Below are 18,202 nucleotides of genomic sequence, written 5' to 3' on the forward strand. Positions count from 1 at the left end.
GTGACCTTGCAGATTTTGACATTTTGAAGCCCTCACAATTAACTGAATCTTGCTTTAACACATATCGTGAGACTCTTGGATAAAGTGTCCTTTAGCTGAACATTGCTCATATACACTAAAAGGATTATGCAATGAAATATGCAAATGTGTAAACAATTGGCTCTTTAGGGTGTGAATGTAGTGATAAGATTTTGTACATAATGCCTTTTACTTCTCTTACTGGCATGCTGGCTTTATTCCAGCATCCAGACTTGTGCAACTCTGTAATAAATATCTCATCTCTGTGTGCTAAATTTGGCTCATTTGTATGCACACTGGGTAAAGAACTCTGTTTTGGGACAACATTTCCTGAATCAGGGAAACCACCCAAGAGGAAAGTAGGAGGTTTAGGTGATCTTGGGCCATACTCACTCCAGACAGGCTCGCTGATCCGCTGCTGTATGCCACAGATCTCCTTCACCCAGGAGTTCTTGATGTTCACTGTACGTGCCTGAAGGAGATACTTGCGGACCAAGTCCTCCCGCTCGTGCCAAATCTCAAACGCCCGGTCGTCTCCTTCCACAAGGTCATTCACATCTATGTTGTTCAGCTGCGTGACAGGAGGAGGACAAGAAAGTCAAAACACATCATGTGTTCTTAGGGCTGAATTTCAGCCAGAATTCTTTCCCACAACTTAAGTCACAGAGCTTAGGACAGTTCGGATCTGGGCCTAGCTTTGGTGAATCAGAAGCATCTTTAATCAAGTTTTGAAATGGAAACAAGTATTAAAAACCAGCGAGGCTCCTGCTGCAAGTTTGTACCGTCTTCAGTGGGTATGAGTTGTGCCATTCCCATTAAAGATATATTAGATGCTCCAACAGCAAAAGGGATAATTTATGCTGCTTTTAAAGGTTTTCCAGATTGCCTGAGCGATGCAATGTGGCTTTGGCTGAACATCAGTCAGGGTCACTTTACAATCCTTTCCCCGCTGTACTTGTCTTTCTGGTTAACAAACAGATATTGTCCTGGGATTAATTATCAAATTTCAGGGAAATAATATCCAGCATTAAAGGGTATCCCAAGGGTGGGACATGTGAACCCTACAGTGCAGCACTATTGGGCCCAGCAACAGCAGATTTAGGGACTATATGAAAAGAAATTACAGAGCAGGAACTCTTGAAAAATAAAATCTGTGTATGAATATAAATGACAATAGAGATAAGGACTTTTAGAAGGGCTTAACTTGGCTTGGTCAGGAAATCCATGAATGTTTTCGTTTGGTTGGTTGTTTAATTTTTACTGGAGTTCAGCATCTACAGTCTTGGGAAAATCCTGTAGTTTCTTGGAGTTTTAACCTGAGCCCTGAGTGTCTGAGGATGATCTGGTTAAATCTGAGGAATTTTTCATTTCTGAACAGAAACTGGTGTCAGGAAAGGATGTAACCAGCAGAGATAGCCACTGGGAATGTTGTATATGGTTAAAACAGCATTTTCTTCAATTTGCCACCAATATTGCAGACTGCCAAAACCAAAGATCTACAAAATGCTAGCAAATACTATAGACAGCAAAATTCACATCAATATCAGGAACTTATGGAGGTAACTCAATGAGGTAACAAGGATCAATAAACACTTGTAATGTCATTGCTGCACCATAAAAATCCACCCATGCTTCTAATGGTTTCTGACAGGTTTAACAGAGGGGTTTTTGGGTAGACATAGATTCTACTAGTGCTTCAAAGACTTTCAGAAACAAAGCAATAGCTCAAAAGGGTTAGTGAATTGTCCCATTTAGATAACCAGAGGCTGGATATAAACATGACGTTCTCAATAACAGAAAAATGCTCTAGGTGAGGATATAGTGATCAGACCTTCATGATGTTCTTGAAGATGTAACTGTAGGTGTCTGTCCTTGTGTCTCGCTTCGGTTTGCAGATCACAATATAATTTTTGAAGAGGAAGACATGTCTTTTGTGTCCTTTCCATGCCATTCTAGCTCCTGGAGCTCCTTCCCACACAATGAAGTGGCCCTGATAGAAAAAAGAAGGAAGAGCATGTGGTGATATCATTACCACAATGATGTCTCACCATCACTTTGCAGTGAACAGGTAACAAATGCTTCATGTCATATTGTCACCTTGTGTCTGTTTTATCACTGCACAGCAGATTGTTGCTAATGCCAGAGGCGATGCATCAGACTGACAGCACCAACAGATGTGCACACAGTGGTCATCATTACATTGTCCCTTAAATAGCACTATTTGTTGCCAGAAAGAATACAGAGCTCTTGTCAGGTAGGCACACTCTTGGAAATGTTAATGGAAAAATTGTATTTTGTGTGTTATGTGGACATTTTATACATTCAATTGGTCTCCTTCACCAGAGCAGGACATTCATTTCACATACCTTCAGACACACAGAGCTCAGTTAGTGATATGGGTTCACTCTTGGCATCACCAGGGAGAAGTGAGCACTCTTGAGGCATGATTGGACTAATTTTTTGATTTCTAAATGTGGATAGATGAATACCCACAAGAATATCACTGTGATTTAGCCTTACAGCCCCACCAGCAATACCCTGTGATTCCCTTGGAAGACACAGGATACGAACAGGCAGAGTAAATGACTTGCCCATCATGACACAGTAAATATACAAGGAAACAGGGATATAAGTAAGAGTGTTTAGAGTCCTAGACTAGTGTCTTAACAGCTGGGCCACCTTCTTGTCCTCCCAAACCACACATCTATTTCATGAGACACCTAAAGGAACAGAGAGGTCTTTTGAAGATATATGAATGGCTGCGGGAGAACATCTAAGTTTTCACATGGAGCACATGAAACATATGCTATGCTACTTTGTACTGACATCCCAGCAAACTACGTTCTTCAAAGGAACTGTGTTGAATAAAAGCATGTAGACTGAAAAGGTCCAGTGAGCTTCTGGCACTTGGGGAATCAACTCGAAAACCAATTGATGCCAGTAATTTCAGGAGCTGGCCCATGTAGCTTACCAATGATAAGAGAAGGAGGTAAAAATAAAATGCTTTAAAATAATGTGGGGGCTCAGAACAAATTTGTTGCTGTTTGATAAGTGGATTGGAAAGGCAAATAAGTACATTATGTGTGAAATGCTCTGTGTCTATGCTTTGGTGCTTCAAACCTTAATCAAGCCAGGAGGCTCATCTCTCTGAACTGTAAGAAAGGCGATAAGCAAATACTGTCTTTCAGATATGATTTCTAAAGGAGCTTCTTGTAGGACTTGAGGCTACTTAGAAACTAGTGAAGGTGTCTGTAGCACTAACATTGACTGAGAAGTGCCAGTTACCTGTCGGATGGGTTCACCAAGGCTTTCCAAGGTCCCCGGATAATTCTCAATGAGTGAGACATGGAGGTTGTTTTCTGCCCTTCGGGTGAGTGCAGACACGATGGCATAAGCCTGTTCCAGCAAAGTGCAGTTTTGGCTATTTCTTGCTTTGTTTCGGATTAATTCCTGTAGATTAATAAAGAAAATATTACTGGACAGTCAGAAAAAATAATACATTTCCTTGGTAGCTGAAGAGTTTCTCAATATCTGTTTCAGCTCTTTCATTTGAGCAATTTTATCCCATTTTTGTCACCATGTGCTCTTTCCTATCCACAGCTCCTTCCCATCCCACAGCCCTACTGAGTAACCAGTCTGTTTTTTCCTTACGTCAGTTGATATTAAACAAAGTCAAAGCAAGTACCAGATATGCTTCAGCGACTGAAAACAAACAAACAAACAAACAAACTCCAAAGCAATCCTAAATGTATCCATTCCATTTCTCTTGTGCTTACCCTGACAATACCATGAGGCAAGCAATTAATCTGGCAGTGGTAAACTAAGAGTGGATATGATGTTAAAAACACAAGGGGATGGAAAAAATATGAAATGACATTTATGCTTTTTTTCCACATTTGTTCCTGTTTTTCTCTCTTTTAATAATGAAGGCAAACTCCCTCTTCCAAGAGAGTCATTAAAATGTTGGTGTTTGTGTGGAGGCAGGTGTTCAAAATCAGAAAGTTACTTTGAACCTTCTTCGAACTATTCAAACCACCCAATTCTGTAATGCTAGAACACAGAAATATTTTGGCAATCTTCTTTCTGACTATCCTAGTGCTGTTTCCCAAGAAAAATACCATTAAATAATGCTACTTTGAAACTTCCATTTGTAATCTGGGCTGGAACCTGAGATGGTAGGACAGATGAAAACTTGAAAGGTGAAACATTTCAGCATGGTAGAGCGAGGCAAAGCTTTTCAGAAAAAAAAAAAATGGTCTTTCTACAATGTCAGTATAAAACACAAAGAGAGAAACTGGTAAATTAATGTCTTAAACATTGGAAATTGCGTATTTTTATAACATACCTGTTGCCGAGTGTGAAGCAAACTCATATTTGTCATGGATATATACATACATGTAATCATATATATACATATAAGCATGTATTTTATATATGTACGTGCATATATTTAAACATCATTCAGATAAAGCTTGCTGAACTTTAGGGGAGACTGTGAACCACCACCTGGATTTACATTTAAAAACCACTGGTGATGATTATTGTCTTACTTACTTAAGCAGCTTTCAATTGTAGTTGCATCAGAAGAAAGCCAAGAAATACAAAGCAGAACAAAAACCTATCAGATATAAGCATATAACAAAAGCTTTTCACCTTGATTATCGTCTGGTACTTCTGGATCCTGTTTATGGGTTTTTCCAGGTAGTGCTGCAGTGGTGGAATAAGTGGTTGTGAAGGATCTTCATTAGTTAAAATTTCATCTGTGTATCTCTGGAAAAAAATACACAGAAGAATGAGGAAAGGTTGTTGTAAAGAGATTACTCCCCAGGAAATGCTCATATGGTGCTGGTTCATAGACCTAACTCAGCCCAAACTGGATACCTATACCAGACCTTACTACCCCATATTTTGGACATCTGTAACTCTCCCTAAGCCTTTACCAACTCTTTATTATTTCAGATGTCTGAAATGCTGAATTTGTCTGCTTTTCCAGCGCAGGACTGATGCTTGGGAAATGTCATCCAAATCTTGCAAGGACCAGATGATGTGACTGGGAAGATCAGTGTTCGTGGCGGGTGGGAGGGCAGGAGTGAGTGAACGCAGTGCCAGTAACTGGTGCCAGACCTCAGTCAAGAGTGGCCCATGTGTTTGTAGGGTCAATGACTGGACCTAGAGAAGGTCTTGACACCAGCACCTGGAGTGAGAAGCACAAGTCATGGGGTCCTTGTGCCGGGACATCAGCCACTGGGCTGGATGTTTTTCCTATCCAAAGAATCTGGTGCATGTGGGTGCAAATGTGGGCAAATTACCCACAAACTTCAAGCTGGACTAGGTCCAAGTGGGAGACCTGAGATCCAGGCATGGATATTAGGGAGGCTGAGAGTTTGTGCTGATAGATGCTGGACATGAGGAGGAAATTTTTTACAGTGAGGGTGATAAAACACTGTCCCAGGTTGCCCAGAGAGGTGGTGGATGAACCATCCCTGGAGACATCCCAGGCCAGGCTGGACGGGGCTCTGAGCAACCTGAGCTGGTGAAGATGTCCCTGCTCATGGCAGGGGTGGCACTGGGTGAGCTTGGAAGGTCCCTTCAACCCAAACTATTCTATGACTCTGTGATTCTATGATTTGAGGGATCTGTCAATGTGGGGTGAGTGTGAACATGTACATTTGTTTTCTAGTGAACATCAAACTGGACTGGCTGGTGAGTAGGAGGCTCATGGAGATGGTAAAAGTGCTCACGATCTGGGCAGAGGTATTGGATGGACTGAAGAGGCGTACTGGCACTCAAAGGATCCAAAAACATGGGTGTTCTCATGAATCTGGGCCATTGTGTGTGTTATTTCACTAGTGGACTTCAATCCTGACCAGCTGGAGGGGAGAAACAGTATTTCCCTATCTATACTAATATTTTATGTGAGTTCACTTGGTCTTATAATGTGGTGGTCCTTAAAACATAATCACAGACATATTCATATCTGTATAATCTTTATAAAATGTATAAATGCATGAGGATATGTAAATATGTTCCCATATGGATTGAATGGACCAGGAACAGCTAGACAGTGAATACAAAATTATTATATTTAGCAATGATTTCCCTCAAAAATATTTAATAATTATTTTCAGGATCACATTTGTGATTAATAACAACCGTTCTTGATGCAGTGGGTTGTAGGATGCATGTTCTACAGGTACTTTAGCTACTGTTTTACCTTGTAGAAATCCTGGACAACTTTGCTGACAACAATCGACTCAGCCTGTACCCGTCCCACCAGGTACTGGATGTACTTATCAAACTCTGCCTCATGCTTGATAAAGCACATGGCCACGTCATCATCAGTGTCACATTTCTGCAATCCTCGGAGGAAGATACTGTGGAGACAAAGAAAAAAGCTCATCTGAGGAGAAGGTGATGGAATGAGGATAGAACACAGCCCCGGCCACCAGACCTTCAAATCAGGTGATTTCAGGTTAACATATATTAAAAGAAATAATTGGAGGAAACAAGGGATGTTGCCATGTTGGCATTAAGCTTCTCAATGCCTCTGCATCCAGCATGATGATCCAAGTATGAAACGCCTTACAAGGAAGGTAGGGATGACTTTCAAGGGCTTAGCTCAAGTTGGGTAATTAACCCTTCCCCAGATCCTTGTTTAAGGATCAACAAGCCAACCACATGAGTGAAGACAGAGACCCCCACCCTGTTTAACAAATGATGCTGAGACATTCACACACATAAGGATTTTTAGCAGTGTCGGTAGCTGATGACATGCATCACCTCTCACAGTTGAAGTTACTTTGGGGGAAAAACAAAAGAATAGGGGGGAGAAGAAAGAAAAAGGGAGGAAAGCAAAGGGAAATCTATTGCTGTGGCCCATCCAGAAGTTCCAGATGTCACATGTAAGCATCCTCCCCATTGCAGAAGTTGTGTCCCCCCTAATGTTTTTCCCAGAGTAACCATATAGTTTCATCGCAACATGGTCAAACTCCTTATTGGTTGCTTTTAATTATGATGCTGCTAGCACTGATCAAGGACAGATCGACCAGGGAAAGTGCTGCAGGCTCACTCATTGTTGACCTTTGTGCATGCATTTTACTGACCCCCCCGCTAAGATAAACCAAAAATTAGGGCCAGAGTGTAGGAAAATGGGGAAGAACAGGTGATTCTTGTACTGTTGGCATGGACTTCCCATGAGAACCATCACTTCCATGGGAGTGAGAGCATCAAGGTGCAAAAGACCCTTAGCAATGGCAAGCCTAAGGCACGTGAGACATCATACAACACATTTTCTCCCTGTCAAGGAAAGTGTTTCAACCTGGACCTTGGGAAATCACATTGTGAAGAGCAGATCTGCAGTAAATCCTTTCCTGGAGTAGGCAGTCATTGTGCCGTGGTGTTGTACCTGGGCAGCCTGCTTGCAGCTGGGTGTGTTTTGACTGTATGGACACTGGCATCAGTTTTAGATGTATCTGTGTCTCTATGAAGACACCACTGAAGTTCCTGTAAGACCACCCTGCCTTTTTATAACAATTCATTGTTTCCCAATTAAATTCACTTAAATCAGTAAGAAATAAGCTGGACATATGAAACCTTCCAGCTCTGAGGGTATTATGGGAGCCCCAACGCTGTGCTCCGACTTAAGCTATGCCATCACCCATTGTCCAAAAAGGAACATCAATTCCCTTGCACCTCAGCACTGCCAGAGCTTCACATCCTTCACAGTAATAACACCGTGGCTCTGACACCAGGTATGTGAGCCATCCCTTGGTCTCAAATGAAGGCACATGGGAATTCCCACCTGGAATGGAAGCGAGCGATGTCATCAATATTTCTGAAGATGGTGGCTTTCTGACTGGCGACAGCTCCTGGGACAGTGGGACAGATCTCAGTATACTTAATGTGATGAGTCTGGAGGAACTGTAGATCTTGAATGTAATCCTCTTCTGAGATCAACAGCTCTTGAATAAGAACACTGAAAAGAAAATGAATAGGTAAGAGAAATAATGGAAAAATAATCATAATTATCTTGGACGTGCTGAGAGACTTTTAGGCTCTAAAGTAGAGATGTATGATCGTAAGAGGAACTTAGACACCCTGTTCATGGAGTGACACCCACGTCTACCTTACAGACATCTACTGTTAGGGCAGATAAAACAGAGTGTGAGGAACAAAAGGTTCTATGTAAAATAGACAGTAGGAATTTCAATGCCACTTTATGCAATCACAAAAGCAAGTGTCTCCACTCAGTAGCACTGCACTGCAAGGGAGTGACACAGGGTTGAGTGCTTTCACTCCCTCTTTAGATGTCATCCTCGGATATAGGGCACCCCAAAGTACAGAGGTACTGTGGTTTAGGATTTTGTGAAGTCGGTGAGCTTCCAGAATTACATCATAAAACTCCCTCCCTTCAAGTCATCCAATATGATTTAGATTGCCTGGAATTTTCCGAGGCTGAAATCAATGACAAAACCCAAGCAAAGAACCTGAATTACAAGCCTGGGATAACTGAGGTCTTGTTAATTCTGGGAAAGAGGAGGTGGCAGGACTCCTCAGGACAAAAACAGTGACTGACAGGAAGGACCTAGATGTCAACGTACATGTTAGTTTGAAAGGCAGAAAAACTCAAAGGTGCAAACATCAAACGACACAAGCTCACCTTAGCTTCCTTTTATATTCATCTTCAGAAACAAACTCTCCAGGGAACTCAGGAACTTCCAGTGTTCCCCACTCGGGTGACAACTAAAATACAAAAAAAAATAAACATTATTCTTTTGGGTTAAAACTACTTTTATCAGTGCACACTGAGGAATATCCCTCATGTGTTCACAGTCCCTTTCAACAGCTCCTAAAACAATGTTAAATTTATTTTTTTCTGGAGGAAGATTAAGTCTTTCAGACTCACGTGCTCCTGTACCTATGGAGAAATATTGTCCAGTTAAAACATGAAAAAGGACCAATCATGCTATAGACCACTTCAACAAACCCCTTCTTGCAAAAAGAAATGGCTCTAAACTACAACAGGAGCAAGTAATTTTACATGAATAATAAACACAGTGTGATCAGTCACCTTTAATTTCTTGTCCAGATAAGCTGGAGATACCCAGCCCTGTCTAGAAGGGCTGGATTTTGTGGGTTTAGTCCTGACCAGCCATTTCAGAGGATGAGCTGAGTCAAGGACCTCCACGTATTGACCTTCCTTCAAAGTGATGGTCTCCCTGTCGGGCGCAGCAGGCACGTAGTCAGCTGTGACCATGTAGACATCAAAGATCTGCAGGCATGAAACAACAGTTATTTTGTGCTCTGAAAACGTAATGCAGTAACATTAGCAGAACATATGCGCTTATCTGTGTTTAATGTTTTATTCTCCAGCCCTTGTATGGCAGAGAGAATCACTGTTCTCTTTTTGCAAGTGGAAGACTAAGTCTCTAGGAGGTGTTTTGGATTTACACCATGAAATAGTGGATTTTTCTGCCAAGGCAAAACAAACAGTTGTCCTGAAAATATCTAAATAGGTTAACATTTCCAAAGTTTTAATTATTTGATTTTAGGATGTGTTTGAAGTGAACACCTCAAAAATTTCTGATTTTTAATTTTCACAAAATTCTAATTTTTCTCATTAAGAACTTCTCAAAAAGTTTATTCTGACCAACTCTATCCAAGGCCACAGAAAATCAAGCTCTGACATTCTGAAGTTCGGCCATGAAAGCAAAAAGTGCCAAATAATTGACATACTTTGACCATGTTGACTTGAACAATTTCTTCAAGATCACACAGTGAGCATTAGAATTTGATTCTCTGTGCTCTGTATCACAGACCCAATATTTAACTACTAAATATACCTACTAAAGTCAAGTACGTCTCTAAAGGGAAAGAGATCCTTAAACCACAGGAGATTGGTCATTCTAACTAAATTTTTCTCCTGGTGAGATATCATACCTCTCCTCTGGAATCTCCATCTTCAGATTCAGAGGAGGACTCCTGAGCAATGGATGAAGGTCTGGATCGCCCATGGCGAGGAGATGCAGAGGGAGTTTTTGATTCATCGTCACTTTCTGCACCTGGCACTCGAAGTGTGGCTAAAAAGCAGAACGACAGCAAAGTGTGAAATAAAGATCTCCAATCTGAACATAAACCAAATCTATAGTAGTTTTCAATTTCATAAAAGCAAATATTCCCTAGGAAGAGCATTTTGTAGTATTTAGTGTGATCTCCTATCAATACTTAGGATTAAATAAATAGTTGGGATGCTTTAATAAATGAGGTTTTGTGCCTACTGCATCTATTGCCACTACATTGCAGGAATATTTGCAGGGGAGGTGCTGCCTCTATTTTTTACTACAAGATAGTCTTTACATGATACACAAACCAGGATTTTTCATTTAATTCGACAAATCATTTTATTACTACACAGCTGTGCACACAGTTTTCAGTCTCAATAGATTTTAAAATCCAGTCATGATCTAAAACTTGAAGATGTTGGGAATCTTCAAAAAAGAACTGTTTTCAGGCTCAGGAGTGATCAATACTTGAGGAACTCAAAATAACTGAGGTTTTCAAAATACGCTTCAATTTTTACAACTTGCCTTCCCCTCTAAAGCTTACAGTTACTTCTGCATATTTAAATAAACATTGTATGCATAAAATGGACACTAGTCCTCTTAGTTTACTGTAATAGCTTTTTTCCTAGTTCCAAACTGTAGACTAAGACATACAGTTACTAAAAATTCTTAGTTCTAAGCAGTTACGAACATTCATATGCTTATGTAGGATGGCTGTCTCAAAACCTGCTCCATAAATCTCACTGATACTTAAAGTCCAAAGGATAAAGATTGCATATTTTTCCACACTAATGAAATTATGTTTGCCAGTCTTACCTTGACTTATTTTTGCAGATACCATTTCTGAGATACGAGAAGTGAGTTTCTGGAAGAACTCTTCTGAGCCAACATCAGCTAATGAAATAGGGCTCTTGGGCACACCTGCTCTACCAGCTTCAAGGTCTCCTGGAAAAAAGAGAAAATTTTCTCTTAAGCAAGCAATTGGAAAGTAATCTTTTTTGAGTAACAAAAAGCTTATGTGGAAGGAATGTCTGATTTTCTTCACTTCTCCCTGTTTTTAAAATTGTGCTTGCCCACATTTCATCCAAATAATACACAGAATCACAGAATGTCAGGGGTTGGAAGGGCCCTGGAAAGCTCATGCAGTGCAATCCCCCCATGGAGCAGGAACACCCAGATGAGGTTACACAGGAAGGTGTCCAGGCGGGTTGGAATGTCTGCAGAGAAGGAGACTCCACAACCCCCCTGGGCAGCCTGGGCCAGGCTCTGCCACCCTCACCCCCAACAAGTTTCTTCTCAAATTTAAGTGGAACCTCTTGTGTTCCAGTTTGCACCCATTGCCCCTTGTCCTATCACTGGTTGTCACCGAGAAGAGCCTGGCTACATCCTCCTGACACTCACTCTTTATATATCTGTAAACGTTAATGAGGTCACCCCTCAGTCTCCTCTTGTCCAGCTCCAGAGCCCCAGCTCCCTCAGCCTTTCCTCACACGGGAGATGCTCCACTCCCTTCAGCATCTTGGTGGCTGCGCTGGACTCTCTCCAGCAGTTCCCTGTCCTGCTGGAACTGAGGGGCCCAGAACTGGACACAATATTCCAGGTGTGGTCTCCCCAGGGCAGAGCAGAGGGGCAGGAGAACCTCTCTGACCTACTGACCACCCCCTCGTAACCCACCCCAGGTACCATTGGCTTCCTGGCCACAAGGGCCCCGTGCTGTCTCACCCTGCAACAGAGACCAATCCTGAAAAATCCCAACATTTCAGATGGTTTCACAAAAACAGGACAAAATTAGGTAGGAATCCATGAAACATGTAGACAGTCTCAGGTGTAGATGTGAAGTGAGGCAGCAGGAGAGAGAAAATAGGTTTTCTTACCTTCTTTTGTTTCAGAGGGATGAAGATCTCTGAAAAAAAGAAAAGAAAAAAAAAAGAAAACAAAAGAAAAAGTAAAGCGGAGTTAAAATTTAAAATAAAATGTGTGGTAAGGAGAGCTAAATGAGAAACACCCCCTGACACCTTGTACGTGAAGGCTGGGAATATCTAAGTTAAGACTGGTTTGGACTGCAGGTGCTGGTAGCTGATACTCACCAGGGCCACTATAAGAAATGAGAATTGGGTCACCTGGCTTGTACGGGCACTGAAACACTTGGGTGTCTTAGTTTTTGAACCAAATCCAATCTGATAATTCTCCTTATTCCTGACTTTTATTTCAAGCTGTTGGCTGAGAAGAACTGGCTGCTCAGGGAGTCGGTTGCAGGACAAAGTCACCTCCATCTCCCTGGCGCTACTGGGACTTTATTCCCAGCTGACACTGAAATAAAAAGACACTGAAATAAAACTATGACACTTGGAGACATTATGTCAAGCGGGCTCCGTAGTATGTCAGTTTTCAGGGAAATAATCCTCAACAATTTACAATGGTTTTATCAGGAAACTGAGGACTGGATGCCATGGTCCTGCCAAGAGATCTGCTCCTGTCTCATCAGGATGCCCGTGTGTTGGGGAAGCAAGGTGACTACAGGTACTGCAGTGGTCTTGAGGTCTAAAGAGATCTTTGCTACAATGACAGCTTTTACCAGCACCAAATTCACTCATGTCAGCAGGAAAGGGGCAGGAAACTATATTGTCAACACTGAGTAAAAATGGCTTCACAGAGGAAGACTACTCAAGCTTTTAGACTAGACATATCCTAGAAGCTAACGTGTGTTCAGGTGGATCCTGATTTTCAGACTATATCTGCCTAGTATCCAAACCAAGAATGGTGAATTTAGGAGGTTATGCCATTGGAAAGTTATCATCTTGAGTAACAAAAGCTTCTGTGGAAGGCAGGTCTAATTTTCTTCCCTTCCCCTGCTTTTAAAACTGTGCTTGCTCACATTTCATGCAAATAAGTCACCCTTGAACAGAGTTCTGTCCGTATAGTTATAAGCCCTGTTCTTAATGCCATTTTGATCTGTTTCCTGATACTTTTTTGACAATAACAGTCATAACATACGATAAAGTTGCACTTTTAAACTAGAAGTTTGTGAACAGACCCTTTTCATCTACTTGTTTTTCTGTGAAGCATCCGTGTGTTTGAATGTTGGCAAGTAACAGTCAGAGGTTGACCTTGTGAAATTTTTTTGGCATTCTGCTTAGGAGATGAAAAAGGTACAAGAGTTTTATATGACCTACCCATTTTTTTTTTGTCCTTGTTCCTGTCTACCTTCATAATCAAGCATAAATGGTTGACATTTATACTAGAATATTTATAGCACTTTGCATCCTAAGACCTCAGACTATTTTAGCTCTGGTGCTGAGCCATGAGTATAAGCTGTCCAAAGTGAACACTGCCTAAAAGTGACTCACGGGAACTTGTGCATCGCTCCACCTCATCATCTGCATGGCCAAGCACTTACCCCAGCGTGGTCATGATGGCTTCTGACACCATCACGCGCTCTTGGGTCAGAACTTCAGCCTCTTTCACTGCAAGATCAGGGTTTATCGTTAGAGGACAAAAGGCAGAGAATATTTTGGGATGTATTTGGTGTAGGCACATTTTCTAGGCATGGTTTACAATGGAATACTGAATCTGCCCTGTTAGGAGTTCCTGACCTGGGATACATACTCCTGCTTATATGATGCAGATAGCTTTCTCCTCTCCCTGTTCATGTAGGTGTATGATGTCCCCATTTCTCTACAATGCTCTTGGTACAGTAAAAATGTGGGATGCAAGGAAGAATAACAGAAAAATTGAGTAATTCACAGTGATGCCCCTACTCCCAGCCTATATTTGCTTGTCCCACCTCTTACTGAAGGGTGACACCAGGAGAGGCCCTGGAAAGCTCTGCAAAAGGGGAAACAAATAACTCTAGCTGCCTTAAGGCGATTCTGTAATGCAAAATACCTTAGCAGAGAGAAACACTCAAAATAATCTTTTAAATGATGAGTTTTTCTAGTTACTTTACATTGCCTTTCTTCCTTTCTTGTTCTTTTGTGCTTAAGTTGGTTGTTTCTTAGACTTATCTCCTGTTTATATGATGCTGATGTTAATCCAAGCTAGGGTCAGAAATCTAAAACATTATAAAAGTAAAGAATATGCGCAAGGCAAGCAAATTCATGGCTAATCTTGGGAAATCACTTTTTTTTTAGTTGTGATTTGATTAATTTCCGTATCAGTTACTCTTGTTTTAATTTTTCCTTAGGCGGTGTATGAAAAGTAAAATAGAGAATGTGTATGTATTGTAACTAAGGTTTACCATCTGCAACTTCCACGGAGGCGGTGCAGATGGACTGGCCAGCCTTGTTGGTAGCAATGCATGTGTACGTTCCACTGTACTTCTTTTTAACATCCAGCAGAATTAGGCTGTGATGCATATTTGAGCTGGCAAGTTTATATCCAGGTGTGTCTGGTTTGATCCACAGGATGTCTCCTCGAGACTCTTCTTTCATCCAAGTAATAGCTGGTGGTGGGTGTCCTAAAGGAAAACCAATGCAATAAGCTTTAATTTTCCTAACGGCATTGCTTATATACAATTATGAGCCATGCTGTGAATAAATTCTATTTTAACATGTTTCCTGATACTTTTTCAACAATAATAGTCATAATACACAACAAAGGCATATAAACCTTTCTACCGCACACTCATAAGGACATAGATCTTTTTGTAAAACTGAAACTATTAATCAACACATCTTCATAAGTCTAATAAGTATCATTATCCCTGTTTTTTATATACAGGGAAATGAAGTCACAGATGTAAAGCTTTGCTGTAAACACACAAAGTCTCTTAGGAAGTTGGGAGGAGAGTCCCAGATTTCAGATACAGGAGATAAGGCTACAATGATTTGGACCAGAGAGAGTCCAGAATTTTTCATGAATTTATGCAAGTGTTACACAGAGAGACAACGTATCTACCCACTTACCTTCAACTTTTACAGATAAAGTGATACTTGCACCTTTCTTCACCTTTTTATTAGTGAATCTTTCTAGGAACCTTGGTGGTATCAGCTGCTCACGGGAATCTGAAAATCACATTATCGATGGAACATGGTGACATCTTCTGTGTGAGTTTAGGCTACTGAAAAATTCCTGAGGGCTCTGTTATCACCTGCTGTGGCTTCTCTTACCTGTTTCTGATGGTTCTTCTTTCTCATCAGGATCTGTAACACAATGAGAACAAACAAAATGACAAAACTACGTTTCTGCCCATGAGTTGAAGAAAAAGAAGTTATTCTAGAAGATTATCCCTTGCAGGAGATATTACGCAGAAATGATAATTCCATGAAAACCTTATGCTAAAGCACACTTATTAATAAAAATGAATACTCCTATAGCGTGGGAACGGATCCATTTCAGTTTTCCAGTACTATTAATACACATGCTCTATTAATCACATACACTATTAATCACAACTCCTCCCTACCAAGCTGACCTAATTTCTAACTTCAGAACAACAAAGCGCATAAATAAAAATATGCATGATAATCTCTTGAAATATGTATTTCCACAGTTCTCAAAATTTTAATATTATGGCATTGTCTTACTGAAACAGCCTCAAGTATGACTTATAAGAGGCCCTCAATTTTAATAAAAATGAACCATTAATTACGTTAGTCAGGAATAAAATGTATGTTTATGAGGCAGCAGCCAGACCCTAGAGAAGTGGCATGTCTCATCTTTGGGACCCACAATAAATAATTTGCAGGTGAATGAAGATTTAAATGAGTAATCTTTTATCTACAGACTTCACCACCTCTCTTGACTCAGCTTGGTACGCTTTCTCAAGAAAAATAGCTATAGAAAATGGAAAGAGTCACTTGAATAGAGAAAATCGGGCACCAAAAATAGCCCAATACCTACCTTTGACTACCAGCCTGGCTGATGAATATGCGGAACCAGCAGAGTTGATGACAAAAATTGAGTACTGGCCAGCATCGTCCTTAGTGACGTCACGAATTTCCAGTGAGTGGAATTCCCGTTTATGGGTCTTCAGGATGCGATCCGAGGACTTTAGCGGCTGTCCATTCTTGAACCAGTAGAGCCGGGGCTGTGGGTACGCTGCAAGGAGTGATTACAGACACAGAGAACAGAATGAGTCAGAAACACTGATTTGGGAGCATCTTCAACCAGGCAGATCCTTCTGAGCCAAGGAATCCCCAGCTCTGCCCAGGGCTGCTGACTCAAGGATTTATTCAATTAGAAATGGCTGCAAATACATTAAATTCTATTAATTTGTTAAAGTTCTTTCCTTTCTCTTCAGTTTCTGGCATTCCCCATATTGACTGCATGTACAAATACCAGGTTGGGAAGGTACATTTTAGGGATGATTTGCAACGTACACAAAGACAAAAGCTGATTCAAAATCATTCTCGTCTTTTTTATAGGCAGCAACTGGAAAAGAAACAAACAAACAAACAAACAAAACAACAGGAGAATCCCTACCTCTCCCTACCATACACAGGCAAGAGCAGGAGGATGTTTTTGCAGTTTTTAGGTTGTAGCAGCAGCCCCCTCATAGAGTAAGGCAAGTCCAAGACTGTCTCATTTATTAAAGAGAATAAAAGACACCCTCACTATCCTTTTATTTTTTTTTCTCTAATTATTCCTTATTTCTCGTTCATAACTAACGTGCTCAGATAATTACAAGGCTCAGTTTTCAGAAGCATATGCCTGTAATTATGCCTGCGGACATGGGCAGAGAATAAGACACTTAATCCACCTGAGTCTGCTGCAAAAGTCAATGTTGATCAGCATTAACACATTATTCTAGCTGGTTTGTGCAAACGTGGTGCCAGATGTACAGACTGGGGGCACAGGTGCAAAAGACAACGTCGGAAAACCTTGTCCAGCACTTCATCCCAACAGCAAATCTGGAACAACTGACCGTGCTGTGGTCTCCTCTCACCTTTCACCTTCAGGTGAAATTTAGCCAGTGATGCTCCAGGTGCGACATGAATATCATGAAGCTCATCAAAGATCTGGGGCAATTGCTCCTCCTCAGTGGCAGATTCCTCCTGTTCTCGGCTGAGAAGTAATTAGAATTAGAAAGAAGAAAGTCAGCAAGACAGAAAAGAGCTAGGAATTATAATCACCTATTTTAGTTTAATTCAGTCTATGGATTTTGTCATCATGATAACATAAAGCAACATATGATATTTAAAGTAACAGAGTAATACCACAAAGAAATATCCAGGCTAGCCTGAAGGCAGCCAGAGCAATTTTGGACACGATAAATGTCCAGCTGTTACTGCATCTCAGCTGGTCTGGTTGTTCCTTCATAACATTAAACTGGCCATGCAAAAAATAGCAAAACCAGGCTTGATATAAATATAAATATACATATTGATCTTATCAAGTCAGAGTTAGAAAGAGCTAGAGTTCGATATTTTACCTTGAAATATATTCTTTGGCACTGTAGTAAGAAGACGTCTCAGTTGCATCTGCTGCTGTCTCATAGTCGGTGCTGGTTACTGATAAAGGGAAAAAGGAGTGTTGTCTATGATCTGAGCTTTGAAACTATTCTTCTTACTGGAATCATAGTTTCCCTACTCATTTGAGTGACTGGCAGTTTGATTTCACACTGCTATTCCCACATAACCCTGGATGATCTGAAACACCTCTGTTTATTTGAAAAAACTCCGCTCTGAGCCTTGCCTTGGTGTTGACAAAAGTCAACTGAACCCAAGAAGTTTGCAAGTGACACATTTTGTGGGCAATGCATACTTCTTTTTTTTTTTTTTTTAATATAAATGGTGTTTTTCTTGAAAGAATATTTATCCATCTCTCAGCAGAACCCCTTCCCTTTGGTTTTTCTGCAGTGATTTTGAGACTCACAGTCCACTCGAAGCTCAGCCTTGGTTGAAGCAACTCCCATGTTGTTTTCAGCGAGGCAACGGTAAACGCCCATGTCAGTGGGGACCACAGCTGTGATGATCAGCTGGTGGCATCCTTCCTGGTCCTCATTGATCATGTAATGATCATTTTCTTCAAGAGCTTTCCCATCCTTGAACCAGCGAACCGTGGGGAGCGGTTTGCCAACGACGATGCAATCAAAGCTGACTGGGTACCCATCTTGTACCTCTTGGTTTTGGAGCTCGGTGATGAACATGGGAGCTAAATTAAGGGTAGTTTGGAGAGAAGAA

At 41.0% G+C, this 18,202-nt stretch overlaps 1 protein-coding gene across 30 annotated transcripts in view; it reads right to left on the reverse strand.

Moving 5' to 3' along the window:
* OBSCN (obscurin, cytoskeletal calmodulin and titin-interacting RhoGEF) overlaps positions 1-18,202 on the reverse strand; it is a 199,761-nt gene that overhangs the window by 52,589 nt on the left and 128,970 nt on the right. For all 30 annotated transcript variants that reach the window (XR_014183387.1, XM_082046088.1, XM_082046067.1 and 27 more), the window contains 19 exons: positions 17,895-18,173; positions 17,452-17,530; positions 16,966-17,084; positions 15,921-16,118; positions 15,188-15,220; positions 14,984-15,082; positions 14,317-14,535; positions 13,477-13,543; positions 11,954-11,982; positions 10,896-11,024; positions 9,958-10,097; positions 9,089-9,289; positions 8,678-8,760; positions 7,820-7,993; positions 6,233-6,392; positions 4,672-4,788; positions 3,304-3,468; positions 1,850-2,008; positions 412-589 (listed from right to left, as the gene is read on the reverse strand). Coding sequence is in view for 29 of the 30 variants with exons in the window: in XM_082046088.1 (XP_081902214.1) it covers positions 412-589; positions 1,850-2,008; positions 3,304-3,468; positions 4,672-4,788; positions 6,233-6,392; positions 7,820-7,993; positions 8,678-8,760; positions 9,089-9,289; positions 9,958-10,097; positions 10,896-11,024; positions 11,954-11,982; positions 13,477-13,543; positions 14,317-14,535; positions 14,984-15,082; positions 15,188-15,220; positions 15,921-16,118; positions 16,966-17,084; positions 17,452-17,530; positions 17,895-18,173 (2,628 nt within the window). In the remaining variant the exon portion in view is untranslated. The remainder of the gene's footprint in view (positions 1-411; positions 590-1,849; positions 2,009-3,303; positions 3,469-4,671; positions 4,789-6,232; positions 6,393-7,819; positions 7,994-8,677; positions 8,761-9,088; positions 9,290-9,957; positions 10,098-10,895; positions 11,025-11,953; positions 11,983-13,476; positions 13,544-14,316; positions 14,536-14,983; positions 15,083-15,187; positions 15,221-15,920; positions 16,119-16,965; positions 17,085-17,451; positions 17,531-17,894; positions 18,174-18,202) is intronic.

This window comes from Streptopelia decaocto, assembly GCF_964273445.1.
Source record: "Streptopelia decaocto genome assembly, chromosome: 2".
Taxonomy (NCBI): domain Eukaryota; kingdom Metazoa; phylum Chordata; class Aves; order Columbiformes; family Columbidae; genus Streptopelia; species Streptopelia decaocto.